This window comes from Budorcas taxicolor, chromosome 11, assembly GCF_023091745.1.
Source record: "Budorcas taxicolor isolate Tak-1 chromosome 11, Takin1.1, whole genome shotgun sequence".
NCBI lineage: Eukaryota > Metazoa > Chordata > Mammalia > Artiodactyla > Bovidae > Budorcas > Budorcas taxicolor.
The window spans coordinates 157,914,904-157,930,683 of record NC_068920.1 but is presented as its reverse complement, the minus strand read 5'-3'; the positions used below and the strand labels follow the sequence as shown (position 1 = coordinate 157,930,683).

Sequence of the window (15,780 nt, the reverse complement as noted above, 5' to 3'; positions counted from 1 at the left end):
CCGGCGGAAGAGGCAGATTCAGGAAGCCATTACGCAGCTGGCTGGCAGCGGCTGGGCAGGTCGGGGCTGGGCCCTACGCACTTTGCGTAGCGAGGGGGGTTACCAAAGGCCTGGTACTTGGCCTTGGACCAGCCCAGCCTATCCCCTGTAGGGGGAGTGGGTGAGTAGCGAGGCTAAGGAAGACAGAAGGCGAATTGGGGCAGTTTAGGGGATTATAGTTTCTTTAAAAAACCGGATTGGGAGAGGCCATGGCCGTTCCCGCCAAGAAAAGGAAGATGAATTTCTCTGAGCGTGAGGTGGAGATCATCGTGGAGGAGCTGGAACTGAAGAAGCACCTGCTGGTGAACCACTTCAACGCCGGCGTCCCTTTGGCTGCCAAGAGTGCGGCGTGGCACGGCATTCTGAGAAGGGTCAATGCCGTGGCCACCTGCCGCCGGGAGCTGCCCGAGGTCAAGAAGAAGTGGTCCGACCTCAAGACCGAGGTCCGTCGCAAGGTTGCGCAGGTCCGGGCGGCCGTGGAGGGTGGCGAGGCCCCAGGGCCCACTGAGGAAGATGGAACAGGTGGGCCCGGGACAGGCGGTGGCAGTGGCGCTGGTGGCCCCGCTGTAGCCCCTGTACTGCTCACCCCCATGCAACAGCGCATCTGCAACCTGCTGGGCGAGGCCACCATTATCAGCTTGCCCAGTACCGCAGAGATCCACCCCGTGGCCCTTGGACCCACAGCCACTGCAGCCGCCGCCACGGTCACCCTGACACAGAGTGAGTGACCTCTCCCACCCAGTCCGGCGTTCCTAAATGGGAAGGGCCAGCAAGAGCTAGGGCAGCCCAGGGAAGGTTGGCTGCCAAGGGTCAAAGGTCAGATGGGAGTCTTGGACAACCAGGAGGCCTTCCAAGGGCTCCCCAGACAGAAGTGATCTTGTTTTCTCTCTGAGACTTCCTCAGCACGCAGTCTGGACTTCTGAGAGGCTGGCTTGCCCTCCACTGTTTTGCCACCATTTGCGTCCGTGACTGAACTGTTTGGTCCTTGAAGACAGAGACCATGTTTATATTCCCACAGGACTTATCCCAGAGCCTGGCGCCCAGTAGGCAGTCAGGAGATATTTATTGAATGAATAGGCAGATGGACATTGACTCTGGACAAAGACATTGTGGTTTTCAGTGTGAACATCATCAGGCACTGCTGAGGAACCTCCCAGTTTCTGGTGTTAATCTACCCCTCCATTCACTCATCAACCATTAGTGCAATTCTGTGCCAAACCCTGGGCTCGGCGCTGGGATTCCCAAGGTGTCTTAAGAGATAGGCCGGTTATATTCTCCGAGGACAGATAGAGGGACACATATATGAATAACTCCACTGTCAGTCGGGATCACTTAAGGACTCAGAAGAGAAAGGGGACTTCTGGCAGGGGTGGAACACACAGTTGATTTGGGCATTAAAGGGTGGGGAAGAACTGATCTTTCCGACATGCTTGGACGCCCAAACAGCCCCACCAGAGTGCCTTCAAAGGTTCTCAAGCTAGGAATGACAATGAAACTAGTTGCTTGGATTTTTTAGTTCAGATAAGGTTTGCACCAATGACTGTTAAGTGGTCTTTGTGATGGGCTGGGAACTGAATCGATCAGTGGTTTCTCAACTGGGCTTCAGAGAATTGGGTGTGTGTGTGTGAGTGCCATACCCCAGCAGTGTCATATTTCTCAAGGATATGGAGCTGGGAAACACTGGTCTAAATCAGCTGCTGTTCTGTAAGAGGAAGGACCTTTAGGCATTCCATTGATTAAGGTGATCAAGGAGACAGGGAGGCTTACTGGGGACTTTAACTGCTGCCTTCCCACTCCTGCCTCCTTTTCTGCTTGGCCATGAAAGACATGGAAATCAAGAAAGCACTGAAGGAGACAGGACCAGTAGGGTAGCAAACCCTCACCCAGGATGCCTGCTGTGTGCTGGTACTTCCAGGAGCATGTAGCCCTGCTTTTATTGGCCAGAAGCAACCCAGTGGGGTGACTGTGAACACCTTGGACACTAGTTTTGGGGGAGACCTGGCTTCCTATATCTGCTGAATAAGCTGTGTGACCTTAGGCAAGTCATACCATGGTGTCTGAATCTGTCTTATCATCTCTGAAAATGAAAGTGACAGTATCTGCCTCTTGGTGTCATTATGAGGGTTCATGGAGCTAAGGAGGGCAAAGGGTTAGCACCATCCGTGCCTAGCACATAGTAGGTGCTGGTCTTAACTATTAGCATCTTTGCTTTTGCCTGATCAGGGGCTGACCGTTTGGTTATTAAGTAAATTAAGATTCTAAATCCTTTACAGTCTAGATTTATACATGTGTGCTAAGTTGCTTCAGTCATGGCTGACTCTGTGCAACCCATAGACTGTAGCCCACCAGGCTTCTCTGTCCATGGGATTCTCCAGGCAAGAATACTGCAGTGGGTTGCTATGCCCTTCTCCGGGGATCTTCCTGACCCAGGGATCGAGCCCACGTCTCTTACACCTCCTGCATTGGTGGGCAGGTTCTTTACCACTAGCGCCACCTGGGAAGCCCCAGATTTATAAATAAAAGGCTATAAAGCCAGGGAGGCTGAATTCTCCAGAACAAGGCTTAATGGCCTCCCCCCTACCCCATACGGCCAGCCTCGCTCTTTCTAGAAAGTGACCTGCCACTGATTTGCTCTTTCTTCCCCACAGTCCCCACAGAGACCACCTATCACACGCTGGAGGAGGGAGTGGTAGAGTACTGCACAGCTGAGGCCCCCCCACCCCTGCCGGCCGAGGCGCCCGTGGAGATGATGGCCCAGCATGCTGACACCTCGGTCAAGCCGCAGGCGCTCAAGAGCCGCATAGCCCTCAACTCAGCCAAGCTGATCCAGGAGCAGCGGGTCACCAACCTGCACGTGAAGGAGATCGCCCAGCACCTGGAGCAGCAGAACGACCTCCTACAGATGATCCGTCGCTCCCAGGAGGTGCAGGCCTGCGCCCAGGAGCGCCAGGCTCAGGCCATGGAGGGCACCCAGGCAGCCCTGAGCGTCCTCATCCAGGTCCTCCGGCCCATGATCAAAGATTTCCGCCGCTACCTTCAGAGCAACATGCCCAACTCCGCCACCGCCTCAGAGCCTGGACAGGTGGCCCAGAACGGGCAGCCAGACAGCATCATCCAATGAGAGCAGGGGGCAGGCCAGCCTTCTGCTGTGAATGGATGACACCGTGGAGGTCTTGTAAGTGGCTTGTGTGGTTGGCCTTAGGCTAGGCCCGGCCACGTGAACAGCTCCTAGTTTGACAGACATTTAGGGGTCCACTGTTTAGGGAGGTGAAGGAGACTGGGAAAAATAATTTGTTGGGTTCCTGGGACCCAAAACTCTTGTTACCCACCCCACCCCTTGAGCTGTCCTGCTAAGAACCTGAAGACTGGATGGGTGGGGGTCAGGCGCTGGTGACGGGACCCATGTTGTCATGAGCCAGGGCTTGTGACATGACCCACACTCGGACTAGGACCACCATAAGGAGGGCTCTCACTGCGGTGGGGTGGGGGGTGCATTTCACAGCCGGGGGCCGGCGCTGAAATACCCGCCCCCCACCCAGGTGCCACCCTTTGGAGTAAAATAAAGGCATTGGTGCTGGCAGGAGCACAATAATGTCTTCTTCCTCCCTTGGGAGGCGGAGTGACCCGGTGGGCTTGAGGAGGAAGCCCCGCCCTTTTCTTCTTCTCACTGTGTCTCAGTTCTCAGGGGACTCTAGTTAGGGCCGTGCACTTACCCCGTACCCCCACCGCACCCGGGCACAACCGTGTTAGTGCTCTGGACTGCCCCTGCAGTATACCCAGGCTGCAACCGGCCAGGCTCAGGAATGCTGTGTGTGGTGGGGACCAGCCTGACTTCCATCTGGTCTTCCACTGCGTTCCCCGGGCAGCCCTCTGGCGGTTTGTCCCGACAGCTTTTGACTCAGGTCAAGCATCAGGCTTAGGGTGCTGTACGTGTTACTCGTTGCCCCCACTTGCAGCGGCTCTGAGGCCACGGCTTCTTCCAGAAGGCTTTGCTGCGAGCCAGTGGTATTTATGGTACACGAACCCCTCTGGGAAGGCCTCCGGGGCCTCCGAGGGCAGCTCTGGCCACGCCCTTCCTCCTTTCCCCTCTACTGATCGCGCAGTTCCAAAACTCGGTGCAGGAAACAGCCTCCATCGCATCACGCCCTGGACTGCCTTGTCGCAGTTCTCGGCGCCACGTGTTCTCGCGAGAGCCTCACTGACTGGTTGGGTGAATCCGAAGGCCTAATTGGCCCTGAACGTCTGCGGTGGGAGAACTGAAACTGACCCAAGAAGTGGGACCTCTGACATCTGTGCTCGAAGGAGAGCCAACCAACCTCGGAGTGCTGGAGGAGGTGGTATTCCCTGTTCTGTTTTGACGCTTTCTCCCCATTTGTAAGGACTTTACCCAGCTGGCATCTGTCTTGTTTCATTTACAGAATCGCCATCAGTTACTGAGACCCTTGCAGCTTCCCCCGTTCTCTCCCAAGTTTGCCATTTTGCTGCCGAGGAGGTCTTGGCCACACGTTGACCGCTGGTTACAACTCAAGGCTCCAGCTCTCAGCTAAACAAAGAAGGTGCTGCCCTTCTGGCGTACGTCTAGAATCGCCCAGCTCCACTGTGGCAGTTACGGGAAGATGCCCCGAGGACGGTTGGGAGGTGACTCTTCTAGCGTCATCCTTATTATGGGGGACGAGGGCGGTGCCAGCTACAGAGCAAAGGAAAACTCTTCTCAGTGACTGGAAAGCAGCAGCCTCCGGCCACTTGGGCGTCCTCCCTTCATGGAGCCTGATGGCCCCTGAACTTAGGAAGTTCGGGAAATTCCTGAGGGGTTTGCAGCTTGGTTTGGTTTTTCTCTGGGGTTGGCAATCTGAGCCAATATTGTGTCTGTTCCAATTGGGTATAAAGAGGAAGTTTGGATCGCTTTGAGTGCCTGGGTCTTTCCAGGTCATAATTTTAAATTAAAGAAATATCACTTTAAAAAAAGACATATCGGTGTCTTCATTGGTTACATGTAGAGGAGATAGGGGCTGGCAGAGAGCAGGGCCTCACGGGTCAAATCTGGCCCCCCACGTGCCTTTGTAAATCAGGTTTTACTGGAACACAGCCACATCCCTTCATTTCCTTAATGTCTGGCTGTTTTGCTGCTACAACAGCAGAGTTGAGTGGTTGTGACAGATATCTGGCCCACAAGCCAAAGATATTTACTCTCTCACTCTTTCCAGAAAAGCCTGCCTGCCTATCCCTGGTTTACAGCAGTGTCTCAGACTCTGGATGAGAATTACTTGGGAGTGTTTGTTAAATATAACCAATCCCTGGCCCCACGTCAAACCTAGATGAGCTCCTGGAGGGAGAGCTCTAAGAATATGCATTATAAATAAGTTCTTTGGGTATCCTCATCTTTTCTGAAGAACTGTGGCTCATACATAGACTGGAAGAATTCAGTCTATGAATTCTAAATTCAGCTGGAATCAAGATAATGTCCCAGGAAGGACTGGTTCTCAGGAGTTTCTGCTGAACAGTTGAGAAGTCCTGCTAAGCAGTCCTTCTCACTTGAGAGTGGCCCTCATTCTGGAGGGAGCCCAGCCTTTCTGAGCACAGTTAACAGTCTCTCCAGTATTTAGGGAGAATAAAAACTGACAAGTTATCGAGCCCAGGTCTTGTAAGCATTACTTTATAGACTTCTTGCAACAGCCCCATGAACTAGGTAGTAATGCTGTTTTCAGTTTACAGATGAGGCCACTGAGTATCAGAGAGGTTAAACAATTTGCCTAAAGCCACACAGCTGTCTTATACACTGGGGTAGCCTATAATCTTTAACTGCTGTTCTTTAACTTTTACTGCTCTGATCTGGCGGCTGGTGAGATGTGAAATCACTTAGAAATGATTTGAGCCTGATCTTGAGTTTTTAGGTCAGGTGAGAGGCCCAGGAGGCAACTTATGTTGTTCTTCCTGGCACTTGAGAGGGAACACAGTGACTTCTATTCTTTGTAGGCTTTGAACTTATTCTTGTAATAGGAAAAAGGGTGGTTTTAACAGAATTAAATCCACTGCACCTTGGGACGCCCCTGGTGGTCCAGTCGTTTAAGACTCCACGCTCCCAGTGCAGGGGGCCTGGGTTTGCTCCCTGGCTGGGGAACTAAGATCCTGCATGTTACATGGCGTGGCCTAAAAATGAAATAAAAAAAATAAACCCAATGCACCTTGATGGTGCTGGTGAAGAATGGTCACGTATATGAGGGTGATTCATTTGGAAACCTTCCCTGAAACGTGGAGTTTTGTGAAAGTGACATCTTCCAAGCTACTGAAGCTTACTATTTCAAGTATTGAAACTTTTAACTTTTTTTTTGACCCTGCCACATGCCGGATCTTAGTTCCCCAACCAGGGATTGAACCCACACTCCCTGCCATGCAAGCTGGAAGTCTTAACCACTGAAGCACAAGGAAGTCCCACAACCTTTTACATTTTAAATCATTCTGATAGAAGTTTCTCATAAAGATTCTCTTTGTGAGCTGTATTTTACCCAGATGTTTCCTGTTCAACAGAAATTGCACACCAGATCCAGAGAGGCAGTGCTTCCACGTGTAAAGTCCCTGGGACTAGGCAGGTTTGGGCTTGAGATCAACTCCACCCCTTATTCACTGAGTCTCTGAAGTTTTCTGAGCTTCAGTCTTCTCAGTTCTAAAATGATTATGATGAATAATAATCCCTACTTGACCAGGGTGTTACCAAATATTGTACATTTATTGAACACTGACCATATCTAGACCCTGTTCTAAGCCCTGTGCGTATTAACTCATTTCATGAGACCATGTATGTAAAACACCTGGCGCGTGCCTGGGACGGACATAGCATGTGCCAATAAACACTGGCTGCTGCCATTGTCAGTATTACAAGTCTGATATTCCAGAAAGCTAACTCGTGCATCTTTTCTTGAGATCACAATGGGAGCTTGATGGCTTGATGGACTTCTGGGCCTTCCCAGGTGGCTCAGTGGTAAAGAGTCCACCTGCCAATGCAGGAGATGTGGGTTCCATCTCTGGGTCAGGAAGATCCCCTAGAGGAGGGCATGGCACCCCACTCCAGTATTCTTGCCTGTAAAATCCCATGGACAGAGGAGCCTGGTGAGCTACAGTCCATAGGGTCACAAAGAGTCAGACACTACTGAGTAACTGAGCATAACAACTCCAGGACTTCCCAGACGGTCCAATGGTCAAGACTGCGCCTTCAACAGACCCTGATGCTCGGAAAGATTGAAGGTAGGAGAGCGGGCAACAGAGGATGAGATGGTTGAATGCCATCACCGACTCAATGGACCTGAGTTTGAGCAAGCTCTGGGAGATGGTGAAGGACAGGGAAGCCTGGCATGCTGCAGTCCATGGGATTGCAAAGAGTCTGAGATGACTTAGCGACTGAACTGAGGTTTATCCTGGTTGGGGAGCTAAGATCCCATGTGCTTCACAGCCAAAACACCAAAACCTAAATGCAATACTGTAACATATTCAGTAAACATGAAAAAAAAATTATCTACATCAAAAAAGTTAAAAAAGTGGCTTGAGTAAGATCAGAAAAGATGTACAAGGAGCGAAGAGTAGGAAGGATTGAAGGGAGAGTGGGGGATGGGAACCAAAGCCAGGATGGGGAAGATCTGCGCATGGTGGTTCAATCGAGGTGTCAAGTGCCGAGATGTGGGAATCCCCTGGCGGTCTATTGGTTGGGACTCTGTGCTTTCACAGCCAAGCACCCAGGTTCAATCCCTGGTTGGAGAACTAAGATCCCACAAGCCATACAGTGCAGCCAAAAGAAAAACCACAAACCCAAAACACACATAAAAGAGCTAAAATGCCATGAGTCACAGTAGACAACCGGCCCAAATGGGAGGAACAGACAAGGCTTTGATCACTGGCCGTGATGATGTAAGCAAGAAGGGAAAGTGACAGCTCTTCCAGCGTCACATTTTTGCCAAAGCACAGGGCTGGGCAGGGTCAGATGAGTTTCAGGTGGGAATCATTTCACTGTTGAGAGAAGCCCCTGCTTCATGGACTTGTGTGTGTGTTGGGGGAACGAGAGCAGGAAGGCCAGGAGTGCGAAAGCGCTGAGTCAGAGCAAAAGGTCTCCCCAGTCCTCCTGATAAGGAGAGGCTTGGCAGAAGCGTCTGAGGCCTCTGAATGGAAGCACCTAGGCTAGGAATGCAACTTTGCCTAAGAGCATGTAAGGCCTGCCATATAAAGCTTTCGAAATGGCCTACAGTTGTGCCTGGAAGATCACACGTTGGTTTGTGGCCAGGAGCTGGACTCCTCATAAGTTTGTCTCAGGTCTTTGGAGTCAGCCTGCCTCTTACTGGCTGTGTGCCCTGGCATGAGATCATTTACTTTCTCCAAGCCTTGGCTTCCTCATCTAAAAATGCTCGGGACTTCCCTGGTGATAGAGTGGTTAGGACTCCGTGCTTCCAATGCAGGGGCTCAGGGTTCCATCCCTGGGTGGGGAACTAAGATCCCACACACTGGGGGTGGCAGGGAGGTTCAAGAGGGAGGGGATATATGTATACATATAGCTGATTCACTTTGTTGTACAGCAGAAACTAACACAACATTGTAAAGCAATTATACTCTAATAAAAAATTAAAAAGTTCCCAGGTAAAAGAAAAAAAACTGAGTTTCCAAAAACTTAGAAAAAAGTTCTCATTCTTGTGTATTTGAATCTGTGGAATGAAATTTTGTATCAATGGCAATTATATAAAGGTATATGTATATTTGGGTATTAATTATGTCATATCAAATTAATAAATGTAAGCTATCAAATTAAAAGATCCCACATGCCTCATGGTGCAGCCAAATTTAAAAAAAAATCTTTCTCTAATGAGATTGGTATCAAAAGTTAACAAGCTAATGTTCATATTTAACTTATATGCAGAGTACATCATGCAAAATGCCAGGCTGGATGAAGCACAAGCTGGAATCAAGATACTGGGAGAAATATCAATAACCTCAGGTACACAGATGATACCACCCTTATGGCAGAAAGCGAAGGACTAAAGAGTCTCTTGATGAAAGTGAAGGAGGAGAGTGAAAAAATTGGCTTAAAATTCCGTGTTCAGAAAACTAAGATCATGGCATCTGGTCCCATTACTTCATGGCAAGATGGGGAAACAATAGAAACAGTGACAGACTTTATTTTCTTGGGCTCCAAAATCACTGCAGATGGTGATTGCAGCCATGAAATTAAAAGACACTTGCTCATTGGAAGAAAAACTATGACCAACCTAGACAGCATACTAAAAAGCAGAGACAGTACTTTGCTGACAAAGGTCCATCTAGTTAAAGCTATGGTTTTTCCAGTGGTCATGTATGGATGTGAGAGTTGGACTATCAAGAAAGCTGAGCACCAAAGAATTGATGCTTTTGAACTGTGGTGATAGAGAAGACTCTTGAGAGTCCCTTGGACTGCAAAGAGATCCAACCAGTCCATCTTAAAGGAAATCAACCTTGAATATTCATTGGAAGGATTGATGCTGAAGCTGAAACTCCAATACTTTGACCACCTGATGGAAGAACTGACTCCTGAGAAAAGACCCTGATGCTGGGAAAGATTGAAGGCAGGAGGAGAAGGGGACGACAGAGGGTGAGATGGTTGGATGGCATCACTGACTCGATGGACATGAGTTTGAGCAAGCTCCAGGAGTTGATGGACAGGGAAGCCTGGTGTGCTGCAGTCCATGGGGTCGCAAAGAGTCGACACGACTGAGCAACTGAACAGCAACATCTCTCTCTCCTTTCAACCAACCCCACCTTCTCTCTCACCTGGATTACCCAAAGCAGCCTCTTCACTGGCCTCCCTGCCTCCAGACCCTTCAAGGGATGGTATTTTGCAGTAAATCTAGCCAGGCCCCTCCCTGTTCCACCCCTTCAGTGACTTTCCTTAACTCTTGAAATGAAGTTTAAGCTCCTGAACGTAACCTACAGACCTGAGCTGATGCTGGTTCCAACCCTGTACTCCATTCCAGCCACACTGAACGTTTACTTCCTGGTCATTTATATCTCAATAAAACCAGGGGTCAGGGAGAGAAAGTTTACTTCCTTAAAAATGCCAGGCTCTTTCAGCCCTCCAAACCTTTATCTTCGCTGTTCCTTTTGCTGAGAACAACTTTCTTGCTCATGAGTTCCTACTCATCCTTCACATTCAGCTTGGGCGTCACTTCCTCCAGGGAGCCTTCTTTGACCACACCTTGTGTTTCCTCCCTCGAACTGTGCTATAATTGCACTTTTTTTAAAATTTTATTTTTAAAATGAATTTTTATTGTGATATAGTCCATTCTAAAGGAGATCAGTCCTGGATGTTCTTTGGAAGGAATGATGCTAAAGCTGAAACTCCAGTACTTTGGCTACCTCATACAAAAAGTTAACTCATTAGAAAAGACTCTGATGCTGGGAAGGATTGGGGGCAGGAGGAAAAGGGGACGACACAGGATGAGATGGCTGGATGGCATCACCAACTCGATGGACATGAGTTTGAGTGAACTCCGGGAGTTGGTGATGGACAGGGAGGCCTGGCGTGCTGTGATTCATGGGGTGGCAAAGAGTCGGACACGACTGAGCAACTGAACTGAACTCATAGTTCATTTACAATGTTATGTTAATTTCTGCTGTACAACAAAATGGATCAGTTATACGTGTACGTATAACCAGTCTTGAGATTCTTTCTCCAGGTAGGTCATTACTGGTAGCTCAGTTGATAAAGAATCTGCCTGTAGTGCAGAAGACCTGGGTTCGATTCCTGGGTTGGGAAGATCCCATGGAGAAGGAAATGGCAACCCACTCCAGTATTTTTGCCTGGAAAATCCTATAGACAGAGGAGCCTGTAACCCAATGGCTACAGTCCATTGGGTCACAGGAGTCAGACATGATTTAGAGACTACACCACCACCACTCTTCTTTAGATTCTTTCCCCATGTAGGTCATTACAGAGTACTGAGTAGAGTTCCCTGTGTTATACAATAGGCTCTTATTAGTAATCTATTTTATACATAGTAGTGTCTATATGTCAGTCCTAATCTCCCAATTCATTCCTCCCCTCTTTTGAAAAAAAAATTTTTTTTTCAATTTTTCATTTGAAAGTTTCATGTGAAAATTTCAGTTTTCATAGTTTGGGTCCTGCTAGAAATAGAGACACAGATGTAAAGAAGAAACATGGATCCTGAGGTGGGGAAGGAGGGTAAGATGAATTAGGAGGTTGGGATTGACGTATATACAGTGTGCTCAGTCTTTGTGACCCCGTGGACTATAGCCCTCCAGGCTCCTCTCTCCATGGAATTTTCCAGGCAAGAATACTGGACTGGGGTGCCATTTCCTCCTCCAAGGGAATCTTCCCAACCCAGGGGTCAAGCCCACATCTCTTGCATTGGCAGGTGAATTCTTTACTACTGAGGCACCTGGGAAGCCCATATATATACTCTGCTGCTGCTGCTACTGCTGTTAAGTCGCTTCAGTCGTGTCCGACTCTGTGCGACCCCATAGATGGCAGCCCACCAGGCTCCCCCATCCCTGGGATTCTCCAGGCAAGAACACTGGAGTGGGTTGCCATTTCCTTCTCCAGTGCATGAAAGTGAAAAGTGAAAGTGAAGATCCTCAGTCGTGTCCGACTCTTAGTGACCCCATGGACTGCAGCCCACCAGGCTTCCCTGTCCATGGGACTTTCCAGGCAAGGGTACTGGAGTGGGGTGCCATTGCCTTCTCCAGTATATACTCTACTATGTATGAAATAGACAACTGGAACTTCCCTGGTGGTCCAGTAGCTAAGACTCTGCGTTCCCAATTCAGGGGGCCTGGGTTAGTTTCCTGGTTAGGGAACTAGATCCCAGATGCCACAACTAGGACCCGTTGTGGCCAAATAAATAAAAAAAATAGACAACTAAGGAGAAACTACGGTATAGTTCAGGGACCTCTATTCAATGCTCTGTGGTGACCTGCACGGGAAGGAAATCTAAAGCGGAGATACATATATATGTGTGTGTGTGCTTCACTTTGCTGAATAGCAGAAACTAACAACATTGTAAAGCAACTGTACCCCAGTAAAAATTAACAAAATAAATAAAGGTTTGGGTCCAGCTATAGAAGAGTTTCTCAACCTCAACACAACTGTCATTTTGGACTGGATCTTTCTGTGTTGTGGAGGGCTGTCCCCTGCCCTGTAAGATGTTTAGTAGCATCTTCATCTCTGAACACTGGATACCAGCAGCATATCCGCCTCCAGTTGTGACAATCAGAAATGTATCCGGATATCACCAGTGCCCCTGGGGCAGGAGGTGTTCTTAAAACGTCTGGTTAAGGACCACTGTCCTGGGAATTCCCTGGTGGTCCAGTGATCATGTTAGGGGAAGCACACTGACTGAAACCACCCAACCTGACCCTGCACCATAGTAACCACTGGTGTGAGTTATTTTATGACATGAGGTCCTAGTAAGGAACATGGAACTAATAAGCCACCACCAACCTGAAGAATTCAGGAAAGGTCAAAAGGAGACATGGCGTGTCCGACCACCTCCCAGAATCCTTCTTGCTGGCATCCATCTTGGCTGAGCAATGTGTGCACCCCTAGGAAGGACTCTGAGTCAGAATGATGGGCCAAAGACAACCCAGAAACTAATCCCATCACCATGAAACCCGAGACTGTGAGCCACGTGGCAGAGCAGTTCTCCTGGGTCCCCTACCCTGCTGCTCTCCGCCCAGGCGCTCTCCCAACAGTCTCCTGCTTTGTCAGCATGCGTGTCTCCTCAGAAAATTCACTTTCGAGTGTTAGACAAGAGCCCCCTCTTGGGCCCTCAAGGGGTTCCCCTTTCTGCAACAGTCAGGACTTGACACTTTCACTGCTGTGGCCCGAGTTCACTCCCTGTTCTGGGAACTAAGATCCCGCAAGCTACTGGGCGTGGTCAAAGAATAAAAATAAAGAAGAACAACGGACCTCCAGCAATGCCATCTGTCTTACACTTCCTTATCCAGAGCAGAGCACAATGCCTGGAGGTCTATTTAATCCACTTTTCATTGTGGTCTTGGTTGCCTGACCGTCAACAGCATTCCTGTCAGATGTTTGGCGTTTCCCCCATCAGTAGATGAAAGCATTAACGCCAGGACTCTACCGATGGCACATCGTTTGTAAGTGGCGGAGCTGGAGTCCATCTCAGGCGTGTCTGGCTACACAGTCTCCTCCTTATGAGTCAGCTTCCCATGAGAGGCTAAGCATGAGTCACCTTCTGGACCTGTGGCCTGGACCCTGGACCTGTGACAGATGTGTCAGGAATCCCACCTGGAGTGGCCTTGCCCCACCTGAGTGCTGTGACCTCAGGGAAGGTCACACTCCCCACTGGGCTGCAGGGTTTCCCCTGCTATGCCACCCCTCTTGCTGAGAGCTGATGAAAGATACGTAGAGTAGGTGAGTGATGGGAGGGCTGTCTGGGCGCGGGGGCTCTGCACAGGACCTGGCCTGTAACAGGTAAGGTGTATGAAGAGAGGAGGGGGCCCACCTGAGACCCCCACCCCCACCCCCTGACAGCACATTCTCCAAGGATTCTGCTGATGCTGAGGTCTACAGCCACTCAGCTAAGAAGCCCTTGGGTCAGATAACAAGTTCCTGCCTGCATCTGCAGGAGGTCAGATAGAGGTTTAACTGTAGGCTTCAGGCAATCCTGACAGGCAGGAATCTGGGCCCACCTGCCCAATGGTCCTTTTTTTCACAAAAGCAGCCAGAAATCTGGGGCTTTTATGAAAAATTTCCTAGTTGAAATATTTCGAGTACTAAATATTTGTAAATTCTGTGCAAGGCAAACCAAACGCACCCATTGCCTACAGTCATGGAAGTCAGCTTGCAAGCTGTATGTCACCCTCTGGGGGCCAGTCTGTAACCCCTCAGGAGGAGCCAGAGGAAGGCAGAGGTTAGTAGGTAGGAGGCCTGGGCCCCAGATCCCTCATTCTCTTGTGCCTCAGTCTCGCCATACATATGATGGGTGTTGGCCAGCCTAACTGGAATGGTTCCTAGGAAGGGGCCCCTCCTGGACACCCTTCCTTTGCCCAGGCTGGGCCTGACTCACTGGGAGGATCTGGGCTGGGCTCTTCATTTGGCTTCAAGATGAGTCAGTCTGGACATATGTGGTAAATGGTACTCATGTGCCCCCTGCCTGTTAGGAACCTAGCACAAACAGGGACTGGCCACCGAAGCGGACGCCCACCCGGGCTGAGGCTGGCAACGCCACGGTTTCCAGGCAACCCTCCAACACAGTCCTGTCCAGGTGGAAAGTTGGGCCAAAAGCCCTCCATGATCTCCTCTGGATGGTTATTTATTTACTTGGCTGTGTTGGGCCACAGTTGCAGCACACAACATCTTTGGTTGTGGGGCATGGACTGTCTAGTTGTGGCGTGTGGGCTATCTAGTTGTGGGCTATCAGTAGTTCCTGCACGCAGACTTAGTTGCTCCATGGCACGTGAGGTCTTAGTTCCCCAACCAGGGATCGAACTCACACCCCGTGTATAGCAGGGTGGATTCTTAACCCCTGGATCACCAGGGAAGTCCCACCTCTGGCTGTTTTTAGGGTCTGCTCAGCACCCAGGGCTCCTCCTGGCTGTGGCACTCTGGTTTTCCTTTGAGGAACCATTCCTCCTCCACTCTCAGTCCTTGCAGTTTGAGGCAGAGATCCCAATTCTGGCTGTAGTAGTAAGGATGTGGCCCAGGGCTGGTCCATGAGAGGTGCAACATTCCTCTCTCCACAGTGACTGGTTAAGTGGGAGCATGTGACTCAACTGGACCAATGAGAGTCTGCCCTAGGACTTTTGCTCTTGCCACTGATATGTCTAAGCTGGAGGGATGAAAACTTACCTGAGGCTCTGAGAAGGTCACCTAAGTCTTCCTAATAATGAAACCAATGCAGGAAAGTCTAAGCAGAGGGTGGAGAAAGATTTCAGCCATGGTCTGGGCTCCCCTCGTGGCTCAGAAAGTAAAGAATCTACCTGCAGTGGAAGAGACTCGGGTTCGATCCCTGGGTTGGGAAGATCCCCTGGAAAAGGGAATGGCTACCCACTCCAGTTTTCTTTCCTGGAGAATCCATGGACAGAGGAGCCCGGCAGGCTACAATCCATGGGGTCCCAAAGAGTTGGACACGACTGGGTGACTAACACTTTGAGTACCTGAATCCAGCAATTTCCTTCTTTTGAATGGTTTTTTAAAAACTATTTATTTATTCATTTGGCTGCATCGGTTCTTAGTTGCGGTAGGTGGGCTGACCAGGGATTGAATGAACTGCATCCCCTGCTTTACAGAGCAGGTTCTTAACTTCTGAACCAACAGGGAAGTTAAATCCAGCAATTTCTGAAGCTAGATCCACCCTCCTGGATGCACCAGCGGCAACATCTGCAAACCTGCAGTTCTGCGTCTGTCATTTGAAGCAGGTGCTTGCCATCAGTGTGACTTTCCTGGTGGCTCAGTTGATAAAGAATCTGCCTGCAAGGTGGGAGACCCAGGTTCGATCCCTGGGTCGGGAAGGTCCCCTGGAGAAGGGACTGGCAACCCACTCAAAGTATTCTTGCCTGGAGAAACCCATGGACAGAGGAGCCTGGTGGGCTACAGTCCATGGGGTCGCAGAGTCAGACACGACTGAGCAACTAATACTTCCACTTTCACTTTTCCATTAGCAGCTGCTGCTGCTAAGTCGCTTCAGTCGTGTCCAACTCTGTGCGACTCCAGAGACAGCAGCCCATCAGGTTCCCCCGTCCCTGGGA

The 15,780-nt window shown here is 49.9% G+C and overlaps 1 protein-coding gene across 4 annotated transcripts; it reads left to right on the top strand.

Moving 5' to 3' along the window:
• Window positions 1–57: 57 nt before the first annotated feature.
• On the top strand, window positions 58–4,939 carry NAIF1 (nuclear apoptosis inducing factor 1). 4 transcript variants are annotated; one of them, XR_008200155.1, is made up of 4 exons: window positions 58–759; window positions 2,688–3,214; window positions 4,143–4,373; window positions 4,458–4,939. XR_008200155.1 is itself a non-coding variant. In XM_052648922.1 (2 exons), exons 1-2 carry the CDS (start codon window positions 249–251, stop codon window positions 3,158–3,160), a joined length of 984 nt encoding a protein of 327 aa, XP_052504882.1. In that variant the 5' UTR covers window positions 58–248; the 3' UTR covers window positions 3,161–3,618. The 4 variants fall into 4 exon arrangements, 1 of the variants encoding a protein (XP_052504882.1); XR_008200156.1 differs by lacking the exon at window positions 4,143–4,373; XR_008200154.1 differs by having other exon boundaries at window positions 4,143–4,939.
• The last annotated feature ends 10,841 nt before the right edge of the window (window positions 4,940–15,780 follow it).

Coding starts and splice junctions, on each gene's coding strand:
- NAIF1 (XM_052648922.1), top strand. CDS start 249: ATGGCCGTTCCCGCCAAGAAAAGGAAGATGAATTTCTCTGAGCGTGAG. Junction 760..2,687: donor CACGGTCACCCTGACACAGA/GTGAGTGACCTC, acceptor TCTTCCCCACAG/TCCCCACAGAGACCACCTAT.